General features: G+C 45.4%; 1 protein-coding gene across 1 annotated transcript in view; it reads left to right on the top strand.

The window, feature by feature from the left end:
* RFX8 (regulatory factor X8) overlaps window positions 1–25,101 on the top strand; it is a 58,309-nt gene extending 33,208 nt beyond the window's left edge. Inside the window, exons 5-14 of the mRNA XM_047747194.1 lie at window positions 3,002–3,112; window positions 3,697–3,774; window positions 6,428–6,541; window positions 7,350–7,500; window positions 10,265–10,323; window positions 11,797–11,950; window positions 14,083–14,177; window positions 17,114–17,228; window positions 19,298–19,614; window positions 24,745–25,101. Coding sequence (XP_047603150.1) covers window positions 3,002–3,112; window positions 3,697–3,774; window positions 6,428–6,541; window positions 7,350–7,500; window positions 10,265–10,323; window positions 11,797–11,950; window positions 14,083–14,177; window positions 17,114–17,228; window positions 19,298–19,614; window positions 24,745–24,885 — 1,335 coding nt within the window. The 3' untranslated portion in view covers window positions 24,886–25,101. The remainder of the gene's footprint in view (window positions 1–3,001; window positions 3,113–3,696; window positions 3,775–6,427; window positions 6,542–7,349; window positions 7,501–10,264; window positions 10,324–11,796; window positions 11,951–14,082; window positions 14,178–17,113; window positions 17,229–19,297; window positions 19,615–24,744) is intronic.
* The last annotated feature ends 561 nt before the right edge of the window (window positions 25,102–25,662 follow it).

Genomic DNA, 25,662 nt, shown 5'->3' with positions numbered 1-25,662 from the left:
CAAGGTCCTTAACCTTAATCACTTGTGCAAAGTCCCTCTCACCATCTAAGGTTCCAAGGGTTAGGATGTGGACATCTTTGGTGGTCATTATTCTGCCTGCCACCATGTACTTTAGCTGATCCTGGAGGGGTCACTTGGATCTTCTTTAAGGAAGCATTCTTCTTGAGGGCATAGTTTACATTCATGCTGGGAGGTGTGCAGGCAGTGAGGAGGAAGAGGTGAGGGTTTGGGGGAACCATAGACTCCAGGTGGGTAGAGACCCTGTCTATGCCAGGTTGAAAATTTACATTTCACCTATACAGAAGACTGGTAGAGACTACAGGCCACCATTGAGGCATCTTTAGCAGGAGAGTGACAGAATACATAAGCTTTGGGGGTGATAACTGAGGGACCAGTGTCATCAAGGATGCAGGAAGGAACAATAGCATCCAGGAGAATCGATAGGGGAGGCAGATAATGCCTAGAGGGTCAGATATTGACAGGAGGGTCCCCCATTGTATCTCTAGGGTGTGACACACAGTACGTTCTCACTGAAGATTACAATGTCATTTTTTGGGACTATTGAAAATCCCAAACTGCATTTGATATACCTAGGAAATCTAAATGAATTTCCCACTTTTTTCTTTGTCATTTTGCTGAATTATTTCTCCAGAATGGGAATCCCTCTGATTCTTTCCTGAATGCCTTCTGCAGAAATCCCAACTTCAGTGTTTCTATAACATACTTCACTTTAGAGTTCTGATTGTTTATATTGTAAAGGAAAGATTTCAATTTGTGATTTTAAAACAATTTTTTTTTTCCTGAAAGAAAAAATCTTTTCATAGGAAGAGCCTGGAAAGAATTAACTCCAGGAACACATAACTTTGCTTTCTATTATTATTTTTTTAGTAATTGATTACTTTCACATTTTCCTTGTAATGATTTCTTACATTACTACAATAGTATGTAATGTATAGTAGTACATTACTATGATAGTACATAGTATATTGAACAGGTAGAACTGTGATTTTTTTTGCCATGTTGAAATGTAGAGATTTCTGCAGCAAGACAAAGAACAGTCTTCCTGGAACTCTGGCTCTTAACTGGATCGTCCATAAGGCTCACTTGGGCGGCTGATTAAAATGACAGATTTCTGCCCTCGTGTGATCTACTAGGGCCCTAGGGATATGAACCCCAAGTGCTCCCAGGGATTCTGATGTAGGTGGTTTCAGGACCACACTTGAGAAACACTGGCTTTGATCATAGCAACATCAGTCTCAGGAGCATTGATGAATACAGGAGGTCAGGGTGTGCTATGGAGGAAAGGGATGTAGTTAGGGTAAGATGTGGTAGGTAAGAGAAGCTAGCCAGAATTGGACTGGATGATTCCTTAGTGCTTCTCTAATAGAAGATGGATGGTCAGGCCAGTGAACTCCACGAAACTGCCCCATCCTTTCTGATGACCCACATCCACACACTACAAGGGTTGCCATCCCATGATTCTAAATGAAGCCAGTGTTCCAAAATGGGAGGAATAGGGGTTGAATAACACCCAGTGCCAACCCAGTAGGAGCCAAAAAGCACCCACTGGGAATGACATCCTTTGAGATGTCACCTTTCTGTGCAACTACTTTATGTATTTATTTAGACACCCATGCCTCTATTTATTTATTCTAAAAATATCAGTAAGAGGAAATTCAACTTGGTATCTTCACAATATTAAGTGCATAGTGTGCATTTTTCCAGGGAGAGGGTCAATTGCTTTCATCAGATTCTCAAAGAGGTTCAGGACCACAAAGAGTTAAGTAGTACAGATTTCAGACGCTGAAAAGACTATTGACCATGGCTCCTAAGTTGCCCTGATCCTCACTGTGATATGTTGATAGGTTGATAGGTTGATATGTTGATAGGTTGATAACAAGGGAGCATGAGAGAATGAGGAAGCTCGCAGTGTCTGTTCTCGATTGTGTGTAGCGGCTTGTGGGGTTGTGGCCGAGGGCTACTCCTATCCATAAGGGTGGGTGCAGGAGGGTGGATGCAGGAGGTCCAGAAGGCCACTCTGCCCTCACCCGGCTTATAGACAGGAACATACTGCAAACCCGCATAAGCAATCTACTAAGCAAGATACAAGTGAATAGCTCAGTGAGGCTCTAAGTATATGAGATCTGAGGATATAAGACCAAAGGATAAAATACTGATCTTGGAACTGTACTGTCACAAAGCAAACCATTGGGTTGGAGAGAGAATGAAGAGGAGAATATTCATGCGTGTGGCAATACAACGTGGCAGGCTTCACGAGCTCAATTTCCAACTCCTAGGAATGATTTCTACCTACTCCACTGAGATGGAAATTATTCCAAAGTCATTCTGGAAAACCCTGAAGAAGTCATTTAAAATAAAATCAAGGTCCTGCAATCAACCAGGAGTGATTCTGCCTTCCCTTGCTCAAAGGGGACAGCAGGAAGGAATGCTGAATTCACTTCCTGCCATGTTACCTTTTTCCTCCTTGATGAAAAGGTTTTACCATTCTGTAATTTGTCCTCCTGAAGTCTGTGCTCTTCATTTTCCTTGGTAGTCAGGCCCTGGGATTTCTGATATAACTAACCATTTTTATAATACAGGCATCATGACCTTGATAGGATATGGTTTTATTTCAGAGGGACAGTTAAATAGACCAGGATTGTATAAATGTATTTGTGGTATTAAATTATTCATAGACAGTATTTTTATCACATGTTACTATACAGCATATATAATACATGACCACAAGAGTGACACATTTGGGTAATATATTCAGTCCTAACCGCTTCCTGATGACCAGAGTTTATAGAATATAGGGGAAAGTTAATATCCTTTAGAATGAAGTAAGGGGGAAAAGTTGCTTGGATCAATATGTCCAGAGATGTGGATAGATGGTTACGTAGAACATTAACCTGTAATGGTAATGTGATTATTACATGGTTTATATGCAAGAAAATGCATTTTATTTTCAAGAGATAATCCATGTGTAAATGGTTTCTAGTGCGAAAATCATTCTCCGATAAGGACAGACCCAGTTGGATCCCCTTTGTCTGAATTCAGGAGATGTCCATTCTGGGAGCAAGAACTGGCAAAGAAGTATTCCTACAAAATGGTAGGCTTGCACATATGGGAGAAACTAACTTTTCATGCCTCTGATGCCTGGAGGAGTAGATGTCTTCTTATTTTGCCTGTGATCATTTGAACCAGATGGAGTAATATTTGCCTTCTCCCAGAACTGTGAGCGCCAACATTCCCTCCTGGGGTTGGTGGCAGTCAGGAAATTCAGGTCTTCCCCTCACATCCTATAGAAAGGCTCTACCTGGGACCACTGTGTCATCTAGAATGAGGGCTTCCCTATGCCAGAGCAGAGAACAGATAGGCAGATTTTCTAGAAACTGGGACTAGGGAATATGAAGGGGGAAATTGAGGTTTAGGGAGAAAGATGTCAGAGATTGGTGGCCTCTTTAGTAGGTGGTACAGACCCTGGACTTATGACATCAAAATTGAAGCTATGTCCATGTTAGGCCAATGATGTGTATGCATTGCGCCACATAAGTAAACAACACCATTAGAGCTCAGCTGTTCTCAGAGCATAACAACATAAGTAGCAGCCACTAAGGGCTTAGAGAGGTCATTGAGGATCAGTTCATTCTTGAAGTGACCTTAAAATTGAAATCATTTTCTCTATCTTCCTAGATGGCCTTTCTTGCCAATGAATACTGCAACTATTGCCAAGATATTTTACAAAACGTGAGGAACCAAGAACTTGAGAGGGTAGGGTTTTATCTATAAAATACAAGTATTTATGACTTATTATTAAGCATTTTACTTGAAAAGACCCCCTCAAGGGATGTCAAGTGGGAATTCATTGCACTGTAGTCCTTAGAAGTCACCTATTTATAGATACTGAGGTGAAGTCTGAGGTGATATTTTTATTCAGTTTAATCATTTGAAAATTTTCCAAGGTGCTAATATAACCTTATGCTTCAAATATAATTCAGCTGTTTTTTTGAGAACTAATTCCTGCTGATTTTGAATACAATACTGGTAATATTATTTACCTTAGAATTTTCAGTAATGCTAAAGAGCCATTTTATTGATGCATGTTAACTAAAAAAGAAGCAAGGCTTTGAAGCAGGGTCATCTGTGTTGTAATGACTGGGTTTTATTCTAGAATTGGCTGTGGAAAACACAACCAAATCTTTTAACCATTCTGAATTTTATATTTTGTAGTAGAAAATCCAGGGAAATAAGCACACATTTAAATAAAGGCTTTTCTGATGTACTTAGAAATGTCAACTTTGGGTGATAATATTCATTTAGCATGAGTTCATTTAGTACTTATTCAGTGTAAAGCATTATGGTGAAGCAGACACGTTCTTCATTTGCTCATCAAACATTAACTTAATTCTTACCTTGTGACTAGTACCATTTCTGGAACTAGGAAGGTATTCTCCGTAAGAATTAAGAGGTTATAATCTGGTACTAAGAGGAGCAATATAAGCCAAAAAAAATGATAAATGTGATACAATATGGCAAGTTCTAGAACAGCAGTTTGATTAGATTGTTTTGGGTGCCAGGAGGAAAAAATAACAAAAGTATCTTTTTTTTTTTAAAGATTTTATTTATTTATTTGAGAGAGACAGTAAGAGAGAGCATGAGCTAGGAGAAGGTCAGAGAGAGAAGCAGACTCCCCGTGGAGCTGGGAGCCCGATGCGGGACTAGATCCCGGGACTCCAGGATCATGACCTGAGCCGAAGGCAGTCGTCCAACCAACTGAGCCACCCAGGCGTCCCTTTTTTTTTTTTTTTAAAGATTTTATTTATTTATTTATTTGACAGAAAGAGATCACAAGGAGGCAGAGAAACAGGCAGAGAGAAAGAGGGGGAAGCAGGCTCCCCGCTGAGCAGAGAGCCCAATGCGGGGCTCTATCCCAGGACCCTGAGATCATGACCTGAGCCGAAGGCAGAGGCTTTAACCCACTGAGCCACCCAGGCGCCCCCAAAAGTATCTTTTTTTGAGAATCTACCAAGGGGAAGCCATGATGCTATTGATTGCAGTGGAAAAGCAGAGGTTTAGAGACACTCAAAACCGCAGTAGGAAAGGAGTTCCAGGTAGAACCAATGATGTAGGGAAGAGAGGCAAGATGTTCTCAGGCGTGACATGGTAGAAGGGTCACTATGACTAGATGTAAATATCTCTTAAGGAGAGAACCAGAGGGGATGTGGAGAAAGTAGTCTGGTATTAGAAAGGGCCTCTTGCCCTGTGAAGAATTCTGATTGACTGAGAAGGTGGTGGGGAGCAGTGATGCAAGATTGCCAAATCGGAGCAGAGGGCAATGAGGAGGTTTTGTCATAGTCAAAGTGAGAACTGAGGCAAGGGGTCAAGTCTGGAGCAGTGACAATGACATCAGAGAGACAGATGGACAAATGGGAGAAATATTTCTGAAGCAGATGCACACAAGATTGGATGACTTTGGACAAGGGTGGTGAGGGAGTTAGCAGAAATGAGCCCGTGGTTGCTGCCTCATTCATAAACCCACCAACCCCCAAAACCATGCTGCAAAGTTAAAAGAATTAAATAATCCTGTTTATACCACTATTGCATTTTTTTGTTCAATATCTGTGAGCCTCTTTGGAGATGTCTTCCCTAGAATTTCTGCCCCGACAACTGGATTTCAAATCATGGGCTCGTCGTCATGTCCTTTGAGAGCTGGCCGTCACTTCCTTGACAGCCTGTATACAGGAATAGCTCCTTGCCTAGACTCACTGGTGGGTCCTGTGTCAGGATTTCAAAGCCACAAAATATCTGAGCCAGCAAATATCCTGAAAAGGCAAGGGTCTCAGACTGGCCGCCTGGTTCAATAATAGAGTCTGAAGAGTCCATATGGGCAAACATAAAGAAAAGTAAGGAAGCCACCATTTTGTTCCACAACAAAAGGGGTCAGCAGAAGGCTCCACGGAGAATGATACCAGTGCCCTTTTGCTCACACAGTCCTTAGGTGAATTCTAACTTATCAAGGAGGCCTCTTTGATGACATACTGTTACATGTCCTTCTGAGCTTACAAATAATTGAGGGAATCAGTCAGTCACCATGAACATTTGTTCTAATCTGTGGTCTATGCCCTGTGTCCAGACCCTCATCCTATTACAATCAACAGGAGCCCCCTTGTGGTCAGAAGCAGCCTTCATTCTAGAAAACTCGAAAATGCCATTTCACATCCTCCCACCCGAACGGCAGTTCTCACTGGGTTACTGGAAAGAACACTTCTAAAACTCAGCTTGGAAAAGCTGATAGGCTGAGCTATACGTTAACTGGACTGACATTCATCCCATTATCATTTGGGGCTGATTAAGCATATAACTGCAGATCGGTCTCACCACGTGCAAAATGAGTTCTTGAAGGTAGGTTCTGTTCCCTCACCAGGTGGAGGACTTGCTCACTTCCTTCTGGAAATCTCTGCAGCAAGACAGAGTCATGCTTATGACATTGCCCGATGTGTGCCAGCTCTTTAAATGCTACGATGTGCAGCTATACAAGGTAGGAAGACCTCTGCTTGCCTTGCCGGTTTGTGTCCTTTCCAGAAACTGTTAGCAGATGCTGGGGTTAGAACTGCAGCCCTCCTGTTCTGCAGGCTCTGGGGACTTCAGGCTCTCTAAGGAGTAAATCATGATGTTGATGGATCCCTTTGATCTTTCCCTAAAACTCAGCTTTTCTTTATGAATTCAGTAAGAGTCACCTCATGGAAAGAAAAAGCCAGTGCACCTGGTGACCTGTGGTTCTAGGGATTAGTGAGCCCTGCACTGAGTCAAAGTTCTTTCTCTGGTAACTTCAACAAAAGAAATCTTTAAAATGAGTAACGGGAATAATTGTTTTGGAATATACAGAAGTGCCAGGTTTTCTTACTGCTTTTTTTTTAAACACTCAACCTCCAGAACGATTATTGTTATTTGGAGGATCAGTTATATGTAATTTCTGTGGTTCTGAATCTGGTCACGAACCTTTACCTCTTACTTCATTATTTTTTAGGAAACAACCTAGAGCTTCGACATGTTTAACACAAAGGTTGAAGACTGGAGTCTGGGTTCAGCCCTTATGTAGTTGGGTTTGATCTGCCTCCTATGGGCTAAAATAGTGTTTCTGAAAATTTGGAATCAATTATCAATATTTGAAGATCTTTGGGAAAAAAAAAATCCCATTCTGGCTGCACACCCCGCACACTGAGCAGTGGCAAGTGCTGCGTGGTAGCTTTCTCTCTGAGTTTGTGGCCCAGCTGAGTGTGACCTCTTAGAACTAGAGGATGTCTACTGTGGCCGGCAGTTACTACCTCTTGACAATTCTTTTGCAGGGAATTGAGGACATTCTCCTTCATGACTTTTTGGAAGATGTTTCTATTCAGTACCTGAAGTCTGTCCGGTTATTCAGTAAGAAATTTAAGCTGTGGCTACTTAATGCCTTGGAAGGTTTTCCAGCCCTTGTACAGATCTCTAAACTCAAAGGTAGGTTTCAATGAAAAAAATCAATTCTGTGAGTGTAGATGAAGGTTCTAACTTTCATACTGAGGCAGGACACCTCAGTTGTGGCTTAACACTTCTCCTCCTGTGCTAAACTGCAGTCTACAAGGTCTGATTGGTTCAAATCTGCCGGCCTTTTCTGGAGTGCAGTGTTGGGTCCTTCTGCTAATCCATCCATTGTCCCTTATAAATACTAACATGGGCTTCTGGCAGGCCCAGGGGGTTAGAGGTGCAGGAAAGGTGCTGCCGACTGTGGCCCAGGCAGGGGAATGGCCGGCATTGCATCCATCCAGTGGCTAAAGCCTGCCTTCTCAAACCAGTCCCCTGAGGGCCACCTACAGTCCTTGGGCTCAGTGGCCCTGTAAGCAGGACTGACCAGGGCTCTGGCTCCAATATTCTTCTGCTTCTTTGTGTCTGTGTGGCTTCCCAGCAAGGCTTCTAAGAATATCACTCCCTCCTTAGAAATTCCCCCTTGTCCTTAACTTCTTCATACATCTTGGGCCACTGGGGCATTCACACTTCTGTGGTCTCAGTCTCCACACTGACTTTCTAGAACATGTTCCCTTTCATCCTGCTGCCCGGTGGTAGCTTCTGGAGACTAATTCCCCAGGCTGCTTGTCGCCTCAAGGCCTATAGCAGCTTAAATGCCAGCGCTCTCCTGCGTGTGCGAGACATGGTTTATGGTCCTGGAAATACCTCTTTCCCCCTCCTGCTTCTGTGAGGTTTTCCACCACTGCCTGTAGCTGCCTTCAATGTCTTCCCCACCCGGGCCCTCCTCTTCTGGGCCAGCTTGCTCAGGGCTGAGGCTTGCTTTCTTTGCATGCTCTTTGCTGTCTTCTCAGAGTGCCCGCAGATCAGGACCAGCTCTAATTTTAACCCACCAGCCCTGCACCCCTTACTGTGTTCAGTACTCACAATGGAAATCTCCCTTGCCAGGCAGGGACCATGGGCTATGGGACTACCAGCCAAGAATCAGCAGAAAGAGGGTGCTGCAGGGAGCATGAGGTCTGGAACTTGCTGTGGCAGAGGGTCCATGAAGTGAGGAGACAAAGCCGCACTCCAGCCTTCCTGTGGGGACTTCACCACTCAAGCCTGGTCTCCCTCAGTCCCTTCCCAAGACTACTTCAGAGCTTCCTAGTTGATCAACCTGCCTCCAGCCTTACCCCCTCGGTCACACTTCCCTCCACCCCTGGTGATGGCTCTACACAGTGATCTGGCCCATTAAAACCTTCCATGGCCCCTGCTGCCTGGTCGATCCATGGGCTTTCACTCACTATACAGAATCATTTACAGCTTGGTCTCTGGCCTCATCCTTGTCCCAACCTCCACCCCCTGCACTGGTGCTCCCCAGCAACACAAGACAGGTTGTCTCCAAAAAGGCCCTTATTCCTGCTTCTGTCTCTGCCTAGACTGCCAGTCCCATTCCCAACCCCCAATCCCCTCCACCGCCAAGCCCTCACCCCTCCCTAACTCCTAACTTGCACATTCTAAATGAAGCCACACCTAACACCTTCTTCCAAACAGACCTCTCCCTCCCCTCTGCATCCCCACACATCCCTTCCTTCCTTCCTTCTTCCCCAGGTGGCTCTCACTGCCATGTGCACTTAACCTGCTCTGGGGAAGGCGTCTGCACTTCCTGGTGACCCATCCTCAGAGGGTGAGTCCCTAGAGGGTAGCAGCTGCCCTCCTTTGTCCAACAATCTGGCAAACACCCAGCACACATTTATGGAGCAAAGACTGCACGAGTGTCCCTCATAAATATTTGTCAGATGAATAAATGCACACACTCCCTTTATGATTCCTCTTTTCACCCTTTCCTTCTCTTGGACCACTTTTCTTTTTTAAAGATTTTAAAGCCTCTGCCTTTGGCTCAGGTCATGATCCCAGGGTCCTGGGATCGAGCCCCGCATCGGGCTCTCTGCTCCGCAGGGAGCCTGTTCCTCCTCTCTCTCTCTCTCTCTGCCTGCCTCTCTGCCTACTTGTGATCTCTGTCTGTCAAATAAATAAATAAAATCTTTAAAAAAAAAGGGGGGGGCGCCTGGGTGGCTCAGTGGGTTAAAGATTTCTTCATTTATTTGAGAGAGAGCAAGCAAGCATGGGGGAAGGAATAGAAGGAGAGAGAAAATCCTGAAGCAGTCTCCCTGTTGAGCACAGATTCCAATGTGGGGCTGATCCCAGGACCCTGAGCTCATGACCTGAGCTGAAATCGAGAGTTGGGCGCTCAACTGAGTGAGCCACCCGGGCCCCTCTCCTTGGGTCAGTTGCTGAGGAGAGCCCTGGAAAGATGACCTTGTTGGGGGAACTCAAAATTCCTGGGCAAAATTCCTAAACTCCTTTGAGCAGGCACATCAGAGGCTGGGAGTACATCACATTCCAGCATGGAGGGGTGGGGGGAGTGGTTTTAGTCAAGTGGCCCTTGCCAGCATCTCCTAGTCATTCGGGAAAGAGTCATGTCTATGCTGTGCGTCCCCTCCCCCACTGTATACATAAGAACTTGAACCTACAGGGACACCTGGGTGGCTCAGTCAGTTAAGCAACTGCCTTCGGCTCAGGTCATGCATGATCCCAGGGTCCCGAGATCCAGCCCCACACTGGGCTCCCTACTCAGTGGGGGGCCTGCTTCTCCCTCTCCCTCTGCCCCTCACCCTGCTTGTGCTCTCTCTCTCTGTCAAATAAACAAATAAAAATATTTATTTAAAAAACTTGAAGCTACAGTATTAATAATGGCCACGTGTATTGTTCTTAACAGAAGTGACTGTGTTTGTCAAAAGACTAAGAAGGAAGACATACCTTTCCAACATGGCAAAGGTAGGTTTCAGCCTGAAGGACAGGAGGGAGCAAAACAGTTTCCTAAAGCAAAAAATGAAAGCTGCAAGTATGCCCTAAGAGCAGATGGTAGCTCTCTCTGTAGGGAGCCCGTGTCTACCCCTTTACAGAGCAGAGGGCAGACAGGAGGACCTTGTTGGCCACTAACTGGGAAGGCACAGTTACCCAAAACTCTCAGCTAGAAGCCAACCCCACTGTTCCCCTGCTCAGAAAGGTTTTCCCGGTAGGAGGAAGAAGCAGAACAAGCAGGTCAGTGTTCTAAAGTTACAGAAGAAGACCCCACATAAGAGCCGACCAGGGCCAGCCAGTGTCAGAGGTGAAAGGACGTGATGGCAGAGCCTAGAACAGACAGACAGAGCCCTTCACCCTCAGCGTGGCCCCATGGACTCTGTGTGTCTGGCCTGCCAGGTTTCTTAGCTCTGACCTTTTCCCTCCTGGGTTGTTTATGTAGCTTCAGTGCTCAAGGAAGGCAAAGAAGGGCTGAAAGAAAGATTCTGTAATTCTGAAATCCTGTGGCCACCAAATCAGGACAGCACTTACACTGCTATCTGTTCCAAATCGGTCCCAGCTCTGGAGGAGCGCTGCTGGGCCCTCCACTTCACCATCTCTGTCCTCCCAGCACAAAACTCTCCTTGACTTCATGTTTCCCAGGCTTGTGTCCTGCCTGTGCTCACAGCCCATCCCAATCTCCAGCACTTTCTCATTCCTGATTGGGTCCACTGGTGATGGCCAGCCCATGTATCAAGCTCAGGTTCTAGAGCCATGCTGCTCTGAATCTTCTTTCTGAACATGATGGCTTGCAAAAGTTTGGTCAGCACTCCAGGTGCCCTCAGGCTCTTCCCCTGTCAGATGGAGGAGGCAGCATCAGGGCCTGCTCCTGAGGCTGAAGTTGAGGACAACTGACTGCTCAGTCCATGGATCCCAGAAATGGAGGGGATTGGGTGTCCCTGTTGGATGACTGAGGAAGTCAGCTCCCAGGGGCTGAATTCATGGCCTGAGCCTGCAAGCGGGCAGGACAGAGACGGTGTCTGAATGCCCACAGTCCCCCTCCAGAGCTGGTCAACACTGGCGTCCAGGGAGCCTCACTCTCCTTGCAGAGTTTTAGGAAGAGCCACCATGCTGCTCTCTAGAGTAGCTCAGGTTCGTGGACTGAGGTGCAGAGAACAAGAATCAGGGAGAGGAAGAGCCACAGAGCCCTGAGAGCCCTGTCCACATCTGCCTCTGAGCAGAAGCACTCCAAATGGTGATTTTCAGAAAGGCCATCCTAAAATGTGTGCAATTTGCCCATTTCAGTTGTCATGTAGGATTCAGTTTTAGTGGATAATACCCAAATCTACTTCTCTTTCTTCTCAAAAAAAAATTTTTTTAAAAATCTTAGTTGTTTGGAAAAGGGAGATTAGGCAAAAGTAAAAGGACAAGATTTAATGAAGTATTATGCTTCTCCATTATTTTTAGACTATGAGAATGGTGTTGAAAAATAACAGGAGAGTCAACGTTTTGAAGTCAGATCTACATGCCATCATCAGTCGAGGCGCTTTGGGCATGTCCAAGAAAGCCCTGCCAAGTAATCCAAGTAGCGCCGTCCTGGAGACACATGCAGAGATGAAATGTAATCTTCCCTCTGCACCTTGTGCTATTGGGACGTTTGGGATACAGTTGGGGTTGGCACGGCCATCACTAGTTTGTGAATTCTTAATAGAGGTAGAACCTACTTTTCTCTTTGATATTCTCATTTATCTGCTCACACATCTCTGCCTGCAGGGGTGAGGAAGGGTCCGCCAGGCCACCAGGGCTAATGCACGTTTGTTGAATGAGTGAACAGAGGAGGGTGGTTGTTGCTTCCCAGTATTTCTTCCTGAAAACCAACCTGGAGTGTCTCCTTTGGAAAAAACATTTCTGCATCAATCTTGTACATGCAGATTCAACAGCATCTTTCCTAACTGTCCAAAATGGATTGAGTTAGCTCCCTGCCTTGCCAGATTCTGCTGTCACTATTTTTAGCATCACCAAGTATTATTTTTAACAAGGTGAAGTTTAGCCATGGTGCTCTTACCATATTTCACTATTTTCCAAACAAGTGATATTAAATATGTAGATATTCCTGCCCTTTGCTATCTGATAGTTGTAAATATTTTTCAGGGGAAAAATCTCCCTTCCACAAAGAGCTCGGCAAGCAGGCTGACAGCATTGTTTCATCTCCGGGAAGCTAAAGTAGTGAGAGAAAGAGCTGTCTTCACTCAGGGGGTTGAACCTGGGTGCTGTTTCAGTAGGAGAGCTGTGGAAGGTGTATGACCTCCTTCCCCAGAGTACTGGTGAATCTCTAGGCCTTTGTAGGAGAGTCACCAGGAGGGGCCATGAGGGCTGTGCTCCATTCATATGCGTTCCAGACTCTCCACAGGATGGCCTGGGAAGGTCCAGCAGCCTCACCCTCCATGAGCCTGGCCCTGTCCTGATACACTTACCTATGCGGAGAGCTGCCTCCCCAGAACCTGTGGGCTTCCTCAGGTGTCAGCTGTGGCTTATTCATCTTGGTCCACCCAACATAATGCTCGCACAAGATAGCACTCATGTACCTTCGTAACTAGATGAATACCTGGATTCAGTAGTGCATAAATGCACCACAAGTTATCCTGGCCTCTTTCTTTAACTTTGAAGTAGGGCTGACTTTGGTAGGATTATACCAGTTATTAAAATACTTAAATAGATCCATACTTGTTGGCAGGTCACCCCTGCCCCTATTGCCTGGCTGTCCCGAATCCCAGCTCCTCCCCTCCCAAACCAGTAATGAGAAGGTAAACCCCTAACCTAGCAAACTTCAGCGATGTGGACAAGCAGGGCTCATTAGTAGGAGCCCAAAAGGCCCCCCTTCCAGGCTACTGGCTCTCCCCCAAGCTCTGGGTGGTCCCCCAAAGCATGCTCTTGCCCCTAGCCAGAGTCCAGGGAGCCCCAGGAGGGCACGAGGCCAGTTCTCCTGTGCTCCTACTGGCATTCTTGTGCCTAAAACTTCCAAGAGGGCACAGAGCCAGCAGGAGACAGTATTCTAGTTGCCCCTGCTGGCGTCTAGTAGGTAAATGCTTGAGGTGTCCCTGGAGGATCCTCCAGATGAGACCTGGCCAAGCCACAGTCAAGGCCATGGCAACCTCCTGGGGTTTCTAATCTCTGCTTGCTGCTCAGCCGCATTCCAAAAGTTGGGAGAGCCCAAGGCTGTTCTTTGCTCGGTGCTGCCTATACAGGTAAGGACCCAAGTCCTGACGTCACACTTGCTTGGGGCTCCACCCTTCAGGTCTGTCAACTTACTGAGTTTATAGCCCCAGGCAAGGCACAACCCTCATTGGCTTTGATGTCCGCCTTGGGTTTAAAGGACAGTAATAAACTACCCCTTTTGTGAAACAGCAAGGGTAGGTGAGCTCACGTCTGTATCGTGTGATGAGCTCATCTGTAGCTGAGTTCTGTATAATTATAAGGTGTAGTTATTATTATTTCAAAATACTTTTTTTCCATTTCAGTCAGTGACAGAGGTGGTTCCTAAGAGGCAAGACCACGTATCTCTGAACCAGCTGACAGCAGAGGTGACAAATCCAGCTTTAGAATTCATCCTTTTTGTTCAAAAGGAGTGTGAGGCCCCAAGGAATTCCTTTGAACTGCCATTCCAGTGTTGCCCCCTAGGTCACCTGGTACACAAATGCGTACAGTAAAATCCTGCTACTTCGCTTGCAATCTTTTTGTTTCTTTTGTTTACAGGTTTAAGCAGTTTGGTTTCTTTGCTGGGGACATCCACAGATCTCAGCATATTCCTGAATTGTCTGTCTTCAAATCTCCAAACATTTGTCTTCCAGGTACAAAAGGGTGCTTTTTTTTTTTTTTAAAGGGAAGAAGGGGCTGTTGAACATTCTCGCTATGTTTTAGCACCAGCGCCCATGCCCTGAAGAAGTGAAAGAGTTTTCTCTGGCCAGAAATGTGTCAAGGCTGGTGCGGGTGTTAAAGATAGGGAAATGGTGTCTCACTCCCTTCTGCAGCAAGGCAGGAATCCGAGGCTGGCACATACCAGTGTGTGTTTGTGGGTGAGCTCATGCACTTGGGTGAGCGAGTGTGGCCTCAGGTGTGTGTACAAGTGAGCTTGTCTGTGCAGATGAGTGCAGGTGACAGTGGATGAACATGTGAGTATGGGCGAGCATGGGTGAGTGCAAGTGAGCACGAGTGTGGGGTGAACATCGGTACGCCAGTGAGTGTGTGTCAGGGTGGGTGAGCATGTGCACGCAGGTGAGCATGGGTGAGTGCCAGAGTGTCTAGAAGGAGGAGGGATTTTGTCCTTTTGGGGAAAACAGTGTTGGTCTGGGTATTTTGCGGAACCATCCAAGTGGCAGGCTTGATTTCACAAAATCAGAGATGTATCGTTTTAGATACAGATGGGCTTGGTCCTTCTGGTCGACTTGAAACTCGGGCGTTACTTGAATAGGGCGTTGCTCTGGCTTGGTTGTCCCCATCCTCGGCCTCGGCAACTGCACTATGAGAGCTGAGAGTACTGTCGGAGAAAGCCACGGCACCCTTGCCCAGTAGTGCCTTGGGGGTGGTGGGTGAGGAGCTGGGGGCTGTGCATTAAAACCTAGACCCAAACAAGGCAGCCCAAGGCTGCCCTGCCTTGAGGCATTGTCCCCCAAAGGCTGAGGCAGTCAGGCAAGGCCTTGATGAGGGAGGTGGCATTTAAACAAGATGTAGAAGGTGAATAGGATTAAAACAACCTAAGAAAGGGAAGAATGTTTATACGAGACTGGCAAGAGCAGAATGAACATAAGAGAAAATGGAGGACCATTTATGGAAGAAGCAGACGTCTCTGGAGCAAAGAGCTAAGGCTTGGAGGGCCTGTGCTGGAAACACGACTTTGGGCTTTCTCTGTTAAGCCTCCAGTCACATTTCTTTCTCTCCTTCCTGCCCAGCCTGTTCCTGTCTGCCTGCCTGTTCTCCCCATCAGAGAAAAGGCACAGGTAAACCTAAGGCCACAAAGACTGCAGGTGACAGTACAGTACGGTTGCACACTTTAGAGATAAACCAGAAAAATTTGCAGGAGGGAGCTTGAAAGTCAGTTCCAGCCCTTGGCAGGTGTCTGTTTCCATCCTTTGCTTCTGGGTGATAATCTTTCCAGATGCTGTATGGCTTTCATCTCTCCTCATTGGGCTTTGGCAAAGCCCACTGGTAACAGTGTAAGTGTGTCTCGGGTTGTGTTGCTGTGGAGACAGGTGTTCATTTGACAGCTTCACCCATAGACGCTTTCAAGGCCCTGTTCCTTGTTTTGGGTATTCTCCCCACCTCTAACTTGAGCCAAGATGAGCCCAGTAATGCCAATCCTGCCTCGAAGCAGCCCAAGAGGCTCGCCCTATTTTAGACCATGTAACCCTCAGAGTTTCCCCAGACTCCACCCCCATATCTTCAGCCTTCACAAATGAGGCATGTTAGAAAAATGGTATTTTTGTAATCATGCCTTTGAAGGGCTTGTTTTTGTACAACAGCTTGGCTGACAAAAAACAGACTATTGTCAATAAAATACTCAGACTGTAAAAATGTAAGCCCTGAGGCATGTCAGAGATGACTAATGGCTCCAGGGGCCAGCATCTGTCAGTGCCAGCAGAGGAAGCCGGCCCACTGGGTCACGGGTAGGCTCTCCCAGTTCTCAGGGCAGTTGTGGCCCAGCAGCAGTTTCTGAACAGGGGAGCCTGAAGTGCCACATGGGTGGCGAGCAGAGGAATGCACCACAGCATTCAGGGTTTACGTTTGAACCCCTGTGCAGAGTGCTGGTCACCCAGGTCTACTTCTCTCCAGGCTTTTCAAAAGTGTCCTTGTGTGTATTGAGCAGGGCTTCTCCCGGGGGCCCTGAGTTAGGTGGGCAGAAGCACCAACAGGGGGACCGGGCGCCCACAGGGCAAGGGTGCCGCTCCTGGATGGGGTCCACTGGCTCCCAGAGACCAGGGCACTCACAGTGGGCAGAGGGAGGAGCAGCAGAGATGAAAAAGGGTGCTCCCTCACTTCTCACCAGTTTCAACATCTCCTCCTCAGAGACTTGCGGTCGAGCCCCATGTGTGGTCCACATACACGATGAGACTTAGGAAGGCTTTAGGGGCATTCATTCCAACACATACCTGTGAGATTCATAGGATCCTGTGGGTTTGTAATCCAGGGCAAGTGCGGCCCAAGGCGACTCTCAGCCTACGTGGAGTTCACAGCCTGCCTGTGGAGGCATCTCACCAGTCGCCAGTTTAGTGCCACTCAGGCTGTCTGCTGGCTGCCCGGGTGGAACCTTCTGGGCCTCAGGTCATGCACACGGTGTGGTGGCCAGCTTCGTGCTTTCCAAAATCAGCACCCTTGCTTTCCTTACTACGGGCTCCTGAGCTGCATTTGCACTCTCTCGGACTTGGCAAGCACACAACAGCCAGCAGCTCTCTTGGTGGCAACTGCCCGGTGGGCCCAGCGAGGCTGCCTGTGGGAGTTCTCTCCTGGGCTTCACAAATGACCACTTTTGAAAAACTGTGTGGGATCCAAACAAAAAATGTAGGCTAGTTTCCCACCTCTTTCCTCCTCTCCACCAACTTCAAAGGGTTCTGCCCTGGAATCATCTCTGCAGGAGATGAGGGGAGACCAGAACTAGGCTAGTGTGCCTCTGCCCCGCTTCCCGCCTGGGCCCCGTGCGAGCGTCTGCGCATGGCAACTGTGATCTGTGGCACGTGATCTTCCTGATTTTGTCATAAACCCCAGCATTTTTTTCCTCACAAAAACGGAATAGCCAAGCAGAAGCAAAGAAGAGTTTATCAAATTGGCCGCCAGCTTCCAGCTAAGATGGAATTTCCTTCTCACAGCCGTGAGCAAAGCCATGACTTTGTGCCACAGAGATAGTTTCGGTAAGTCAGAGAATACAAGACATTTTGAAATTAAAAATGTTATTACAGCATAGCTATTATCTGTGTTCTACATAGAATCCAGTCACCTTCTTTTCACCTTTTTAAAAAAGATTTTATTTATTTATTTTTGCAAGAAGGAAGAGAGAGAGAGCACAAAGGGAGAAGGAATAGGAGAGGGAGAAGCAGGCTCCCCGCTGAGCAGGGCTTGATTCCAGAAACCTGGGATCATGACCTGAGCCGAAGGCAGGTGCTCAATGGACTAAGCCACCCAGCCTCCCCCCTTTTCACCTTTTTTTTTGTAAAAAACAACATAGACATAGAAAGCCACGATAATTGTTTTTTAATGGCATCATGACAGTCCATCAAACAGTCTAACCAAGCTTCCCTTTCCCACTCCATCATGGTAGGATGTATAAGAATCCGCCTATTGTTTTTGAATTGCGTGCTTGGGTGTTTTTGGAAAAGCACCCAGGGAGCCAACTGAGATGGGGGAAAAAATGGGTTCTTTGGGGCACCCAAATTTAAATTTCACAAATAGTGATTGATACAGTCACCATTGCATGGAGAGAGCGGAAAGAGCGAAGTGTAACATCCATTGCAAACTATCTGGTCAAATAGGCAGACCAGTATTGCCAAAGCTCTGGAACTCTTTTGAGGGTGGCTGCTGTCAGCTGCCATGTAGGTGACACCCACTAGTAATAAGACTCTCCCATTTCATGGAATCCAAAATGATTCTGCTTTATGCTAATGCTCTCCCAGAGCAAAGTGATGGAGTGGAGCTCATGTGCTGGGCTCATGATAAGAAACCCAGCCCTGAAGCTATTGCCCCCAACCCTACCACTCACCCTCTTCGGACCTCCCTATGGTGTCCAAAAAAGTATTTACACTTGGTTTTCCTCTTCACACAGTTAAGTGGGCCAGGGATTATTGATCAGGCTTATTCCAGACCAGGTCGGGACATCCCATCCCACCCAGATCCATCAGGCAAAAACAAACATTATATAAGGCTTTGAAATGGACAAAAGTTTGTTGGAAATGGACCAAAAAGCCTTTGAAATAGGCAGAAGTTTCAACACATCCTTCTGAGTTATCTCCAACCTTTCATTGTGTTTGAGTTATTTTACAGCTGTCTATATTGTATCAATAATAATGCAAATGATTCTCCCCAAGGGAAGTGCAAACTAACGTGTCAGGTGGGTCTATGGATTGCGGCCTTGAGGACAGATCTGTGGGGCATCTTTGTGTAAATTCTTTACCGTCTATGTTCAGTGCTTAGAATTCTCCTTTGAACAAGTTGGCAACATTTTACGAACTTCCTCTTTAATAAATGACTTACACGAGATCTTTGACACATGTTCATTTTATATCTGTAGAGAGCCCTGGTTTTACCTTCATTAAGAAAGTATCTTTTAATGATAGCCATAAGCCAGATCCCCCTCCCCCCAACCCTGCCTCACTTTTCAGCTGAACATTAATTATCCTTCTTTCCTGGAATACCAAAGACCTTGGGATTTGGATCGTTCAGCTGAGTCACATGCCCTCCCGTCGCTCCTACACGATCTCCCTGATAGCTGCCCTTGCAGGCCTGCCAGGCTCTCTTCCCTGCTTCCCTCAGCAGGAGGCTGCCACAGGGGAAAGGCAGCGCTACATTTCCAGCCCCCCATCCGCAGCTGGCTCCCTCCCATACTCTGCCTCCATGTCTCCTCCTAGCCTATCCCTTACTGCCCCGTATGCCAACCACGGGGTGCTGAGGGGCACATTCTCCAGCTCTGGGAATGATACCTCTTTCTCTGTCAGATTTGTTTTTCTCCCACCTCACACTAGATGGGCTCTAAGTTCCCTCTCAAGGCTCGGGCTATTTAGCTATCTGTGCTTTCTGTCCAAAAGCCACCTTGCTGGAGTTCATGGGTTTGGAACGCCTGCCCAGGACCCCCCAGGATCTGCTACAGGTGTGAGAAGGCCCCAGTACACAGGAATGAAAAGCCTCAGAAAAGTTGGTAGTTTCAGAGTAATCTGCTTATTTGCCCATCTGTCTATCTAATTATTCATTTGGAGTTATTTCAATGTAGGCTCCTGGCATCTGTTCCATTTGCTGCTTTTGGAATTTGTGACTCATCTACTTCAGTCATGCATAGAAGAGGAAGAGGAAGACAACGACGTGGGAAATCTCAAGGAAATGCTACCAGATGACCAGTCTCTCGTCCAGCCAGACCAGGCCCCTTTTCACCCTCCAGATTCTTCACCAACTCAGGAGTATGAAAGCCCAAGTGTGGATCCACACCGGGTGACCCTGAAACACATGGGCCAGAGCCGATGTTCCGTGGGTGTGAGCAGTGTGGTTCTCAGGGTCCTGGGCTTCCTGGTGGACACTGACACAGGCAATAAGGTACAGACACAGGGGTCCCCAGCTTCTGCAGTCTTTGCAAACAAAATAAGAACTTTAACATGGTTACGAAGCCCATAAAGATCACTTTGTACAGACAACAATACACAATTCTATATTTGTCTTTGCTTTGGGAGATTTTGCCAGAAGTGATTATAGTAGCTTATCTGTTGATCACTGGTCAGCTCAGGTTCATGGTGCATAGATAGGTCCCCGGCACACTCAGGGGTATGGAATATTTGAATGGCCTGGGTCTTGCCTTCCCACAGCTTACTAGGTGTGGTTAGGCTAACTGAGCTAACTAAATTAAGAAAGAAGCACTGAACATACTTCTAGTGTTTTGGATTTTGAAAAGATGGAATTGGGGTACATCCTGAGAGATAAAAAAATGAGAATTGCTGGGGAGCCTAGGTGGCTGAATCTGTTCAGTGGCCAACTCTTGATTTCAGCTCAGGCCATGATCTCAGGGTCATGAGATCAAGCCCCGTGTCCAGTTCCATGCCAGGCATGGAGGCTACTTAAGATTCTCTCTCTCTCTGCCCTTCCCTCCTCTATTAAAAAAAAAAAAAAAAGATTCTCTCTGCCTCTCCCCCATCTCAAAAAAAAAAAAAAAGAATTGCTATTTATCTAATACAAACTATACACCCTTTATATGCATTATCTCAAAGTCTTACAATCCTGCAGAGTATCTGCTCTTATCATTTTCATACCATGCTGAGTTCACTGAGGCTCAGAGAAGCTAAGTGACTTGCACAAAGACACAGCAAGTAAATAGCGGAACAGAGATCAGAGCCCTGGCCTGCCTGATCTCCAGTCCATTCTTCTCCCACAACATGAGATCAGAGGAGGGTGATCCACGCCCCAAGGGGAATAGGACACAGATTGCAGAGGTCAGAGAGGAGGGTCCTCTCTGAGTGCCAGAAAGAGGAGCCAAACTGATGGAATAAGCAACTGAAACTCCTCTGTTGACCAAGGAAGCTGGGGGCGGGGGCGGGGGAGGAAGGGGATGGTGTACCTGGAATTAAAAAAAAAAAAAAAGTGGCCTTAGTACTAATTTCTAAAACTTCTATAGACGTGTTTGGAAGTTTAGCCACTTTGCATAGTGTTTCTTCTGCACCCTCAAGTTTGGTCCTCTTTTGAGAAGATGAGGAGTTGAGTTGGGCAGGAGATCCAGACAGAGGCATTGCCCTTCACCGGAGTGAACAGTGGTCTTGCTCATGGAAATGAGTCACAGCCTGAAACTGTCCATGCCCTACAGTCCTCACAATAACCAGACCCTCCCAAGAACCTTTCCTTCCTGAACAAACCCTCATTCCAAATACTGCAGTGTGCAGACAACCCTGTTAATTTTTTTTTAAATGAAGATTTATTTATTTTTTGAGAGAGAGTGTGAGCAAGGGGAGGGGCTGAGGGAGAAGGAGAGAATCTACAAGCAGACTCCCCACTGAGTAGGGAGCTTGATATGGGGCTCAATCCCAGGACCCTAAAATCATGACCTGAGCTGAAACCAAGAGTTGGACACTTATCCTACTGAGCCACCCAGGCGCCCCCAGAGAACCTGTTACTGAGCACTACTTAGATGGAATGCCAAAAATTATGTAAGCAGGAGCAAAAGAAATGCCTCTCAGGTTTACAAATTCTGTCTTTGGTTTTTGTTTTCTTGGGGATTTATAAGAATCTTTAATCTGATAACATATAATATGATAGAGAATCAAATAGAGTATGTGGTGTTTCCCAAACCTCTTTGATCATGGAAGTGTATTTGAGCATTAGTTAGTGGTCTTTAAAGATTTTATTCATTTATTGACAGAAGGAGAAAGACAACGAGAGAGGGAATACAAGCAGGGGGAGTGGGAGAGGCAGAAATAGGCTTTCCTCTGAGCAGATAGCCTGATGCAGGGCTTGATCCCAGGACCCTGGGATCATGACCTGAGCCCAAGGCAGATGCTTAATGACTGAGCCACCCAGAAGCCCATGGTTTTTGTTTTCTTACAATAGTAAGTTCATATATCCAGTGGCCATTGATGCTGTTGGTTGAGTAGATTCAGATGTGTGTCCATAAATAAGAAACTCACCTCTCCTGAGAGTGTGTAAGTGAAGCAGACATGATAGGCATGAAATAGGGATATAGTGACATACCGATCTCAAATCAGGGACCCAGTGGCAGGGGCAGGAAAGCGGGGGCCCCCTCAGGAGAGCAACAGCTGGAGACAGGGCATCATTCACAAGCTGGTACTTCAGGGCTATTGGCAGAGAGAAGGCCCAGTTAGACCCAGCTGGCCAGGCTGTGCCCAGCAGAATGTCTCTCTGGGCACCCTGACCCTCTGGATAATGTACCCTGTCCTCGCAACAGGGCCCCACAAGGGCTGGTCCATACACTCTGGAGCATTCTATGGAACCCTGCCAGGACAAGCGATTGTGCTGGGTGCTCATATGTGTATATCTCTCCACTCACTGGTTGGGGAGATAGCTAAGACTGTAGACAATTTGACATGCCCCTTGGTCACCAAGGTAACTGGGAGTAAACTTTTACTTCTTGGGCCACAGTTGAAAGCTGGTAGAGAACAGACACTGTGAGCTCCTTGTGCTGGACATTTAAATGCACCCTTTCAACAACCCAATGAGATGTACCAACATTACCCTCATTTCACAAATAACATAACTAAAGCTCATGAAGGGTTGAGTAATATTTCCAGGGTCACCTTGCTATAATTGACAGAGTAGGGATTCAAACCTTCATAGATCTCTGTCCCTTCCTAGCACCCTCTCTCTCCCCAGAAGGTGCTACCATGTGCTCTAATTTCAGAAGCAATAATTTGGGAATAAATTGAAAATACCTTCGACTCTGATGATTTGGGAACATAAGTGGGTAATTCTAGTTCATAACTTCCTGGGTTCAAATGCCCTAATTTCCCTTCTTAGTTGACAACCTTGATTAGGTTGCTTAATTTATCTGTTCCTCAGCTTCCTTATCTACAAAATGGAATAATAATATCTAATTCCATAGGACTATTATGAAGTTTAAATAAGTCAATCATTGCAAAATTCTTGACCATAGTAAGAACATAGTAAGACTCCGTAATCATTAGTCATCATTATTATTTCTCCAAAGAAACTTAATCTGAGCCCCTTTCCATGACACTCTACCCAATCCCCTAGCAACTCCAAAGTTTATTGCAGTGGGGTTTGACCTATATTTAATTGGTGGAAACAATAGAGAAAGACATTAAATACTTAATTGAACTACATAATAAAGCAATATAGGCAGAAGAATGTCAGATAACCCAAAGTAATATGCATTAGAGAATAATTAAACCTACTTCTGTTTGTGCATGCCTACTGAATTAGCTATAATGACTTAAACACTCTAACACCAAAAAGTTACACTCATCTAATTTTTATTGCATTTATCATTCAGCATTTGCACTCCTCATCAACAAAAAAGCACACCCTCTGTGTCCCATCTGCATTCATCTGCCACGAGTTAACACCCCATTCAGCTGCACATCTGTGGCTTCCTCATTCTTTGAACAATTTAGTGCTGCCCGCCACCTATGAAAACATCCAGCGTCAGCATTCTGGACTGCCATATCCATCTGTCACTCTTCTACACGCCAGCAACATTCAACATAGGAAGGTGCCCAGGAGTGTTTAAGAATAAAGTAAAAAAATCACAGATACTAAATAAAGAATATTCTTTTAAAAACATACCACATGGGGGGGGGGGGGTCACCTGGCTGGCTCAGTCTGTAGAGCACGTGAATCTTGATCTCAGGCTTTTGAGTTTGAACCCCACATTGGGTGTAGAGGTCACTTAAAAAAATATTTAGAAATAAAAAATAAGGGGCACCTGGGTGGCTCAGTGGTTTAAGCCTCTGCCTTCGGTTCAGGTCATGATCCCGGGGTCCTGGGATCGAGCCCTGCATCGGGTTCTCTGCTCAGCAGGGAGTCTGTTTCCCTTCCTCTCTCTCTGCCTGCCTCCCTGCCTACTTGTGATCTCTCTCTGTCAAATAAATAAATAAAAATCTTTAAAAAATAAAGAAAATAAAAAAATAAAAAATAAAGAAATAAAAAATAAAAACATTTTTCACTTTAGGGTATTTTTCACTTTAGGGCATGTACTCAAGAATTAAAACATGGCAAAGATATTTAAAAACAAGGGATTTGAGCTATAGGACAAAAGTAAAGACCACTTTTTTGAGAGAGAAGAAACATCCTCTCATTGGGTGGTGATGGTTATTATCAAATTTAGGGAGAAAGAGTGAGAAATACTTTCACTAACCTTGCATTTGAAGTTGTCTTGTATACATCTTGTAAAATATATTCACTTATGGAAGGTGGAGGGGGTTATCTATGAAACCAGGCCAAGAAAATATGTGTCTATCCGTTTGAAAGTAATTATGTCCAAGGATATGCTAATCTGAGTACCATCAGAACTAAGGGAAAGAAAGCATAGTCCTTGTTTCTCTGATAGGAAACCTTGCTCAGGCAAGTTAGGTGCTTATCCAAGAGCAGGCACTAAGCTAACATTAGAATCGGTGAATCTCTCAAATCTATTACTACTCAACTGAATGTTAATTTAACCAATGACTGTTTTCATGGTTCCCCCCTGGCCCTTATCTACTGGTATATTTGATGAATGGTAGAGGGAGAGTCTATGTGGGAATTTGAGCCAAGAATGCAGGGATTGGTATCCATCTGAAGACAGCCCAAGTGAATGAGCATTGCAACCACATGGAGCCCCTTAGACATTTCACAGGTTCCTTCTTGATTTTCACAATGAATCCACGTTCTCTCGTGTCTTTAATGGAAGATTGATGGATTGATCTTAGCAACTCACAAACAACAGGCCCATTCTTTTTCCTAAAGACAGCCCACCTGCCTCACCCGCCTTGGGCCCTCTTTCTTGCACCATCTCAGGTTTGAGATTCCTTCCTTGAAGTCTTCACCAGGCCCCGAGCATTCCTTAAAGAAATTAAGATCTCCCATAATATGAACAAATAAAGACAGAAGCTTCCACTTGAGGTCCCACGGTGGGGTGAGGGCATGGTAGAAGAGTATAAATGGTGGGTCCTGCAACAGGAAATAACTTTTCTTTCTATCTTTGCCTTTTAAAACATTTCCCCCTTGCAGCTCATCCAGCTATTACTGGAGGACAAGGCCACAGGAAGCACAGTCAGACTCAGCCTTCCTGTGGGACAAGAAGCCCTGGTAACCCTAAAAGATGGACAAAAATTTGTAATTCACATATCAGATGTACCCCCAAAGCTCTGAAAATATTTTTTTTTCTGGGAAAGCAGTGCTAATATATAAGATTATTTATTTGAATAGGACGTAAGAAAACATAGATTTTCCCTTTTAAAAATATATTAAATGCTAAAGTTTTTGTATTGATAAGAAAATTTTATGTACATAATAGAGGTAGCATTGTCTATGTTGCGTTTATATGTTTTCAAGAAGTTCGTTTTGATAAATCATATAAACCGATTTGGAGAAAAACTTTTGCCTCTATCGCTTTTCTTCAGGGCCTTTCAGGTGTGTTTATCAGGAACTTAACAGAAGAGACATTTGAGGAATCTTGTTGGGAGTAGAGAAATAGATCTCTAGAGAAAGGTAAAGTCTGAAGAATACAAAGTGATACAAGGAGTGGAAGGCCAGTGGCCATAGTTTTCTTCCCCTTGGTAGTGCCTTGATTGAAATAGAATTTGCAGAAAGATCCCCTCAGGCAGTGAGGAACAGACAAAATGCAATTTGATACCTACTGTTAGGCTTACACATTGGTCCATTAAGAACTTTCTTAAAGGGAGGTCAAATTTTGAACCCAACAGTGTCTGCAGTAAATGGTGATGTCCTGCTTTGAATCACTTTTTATTCCTCTCTTTGTTGCAAAATCCTAAGAAATGCTGAAACTAAGAATAGATCCTTGTTAAAACCAGACCGATTTTTATGTAACTGATTATAATATTTAAAAGGAATTTAACAATTCATGCTTAACATGATTTCTGGCATAAGTGGAGATAATGGAGAATATTTTATTGAGCTCATGTTATT

Source organism: Lutra lutra, chromosome 9, assembly GCF_902655055.1.
Source record: "Lutra lutra chromosome 9, mLutLut1.2, whole genome shotgun sequence".
In the NCBI taxonomy this organism is placed as follows: domain Eukaryota; kingdom Metazoa; phylum Chordata; class Mammalia; order Carnivora; family Mustelidae; genus Lutra; species Lutra lutra.
Note: the sequence above shows the minus strand (reverse complement) of the source record. Positions and strands in the feature narration are given on the sequence as shown.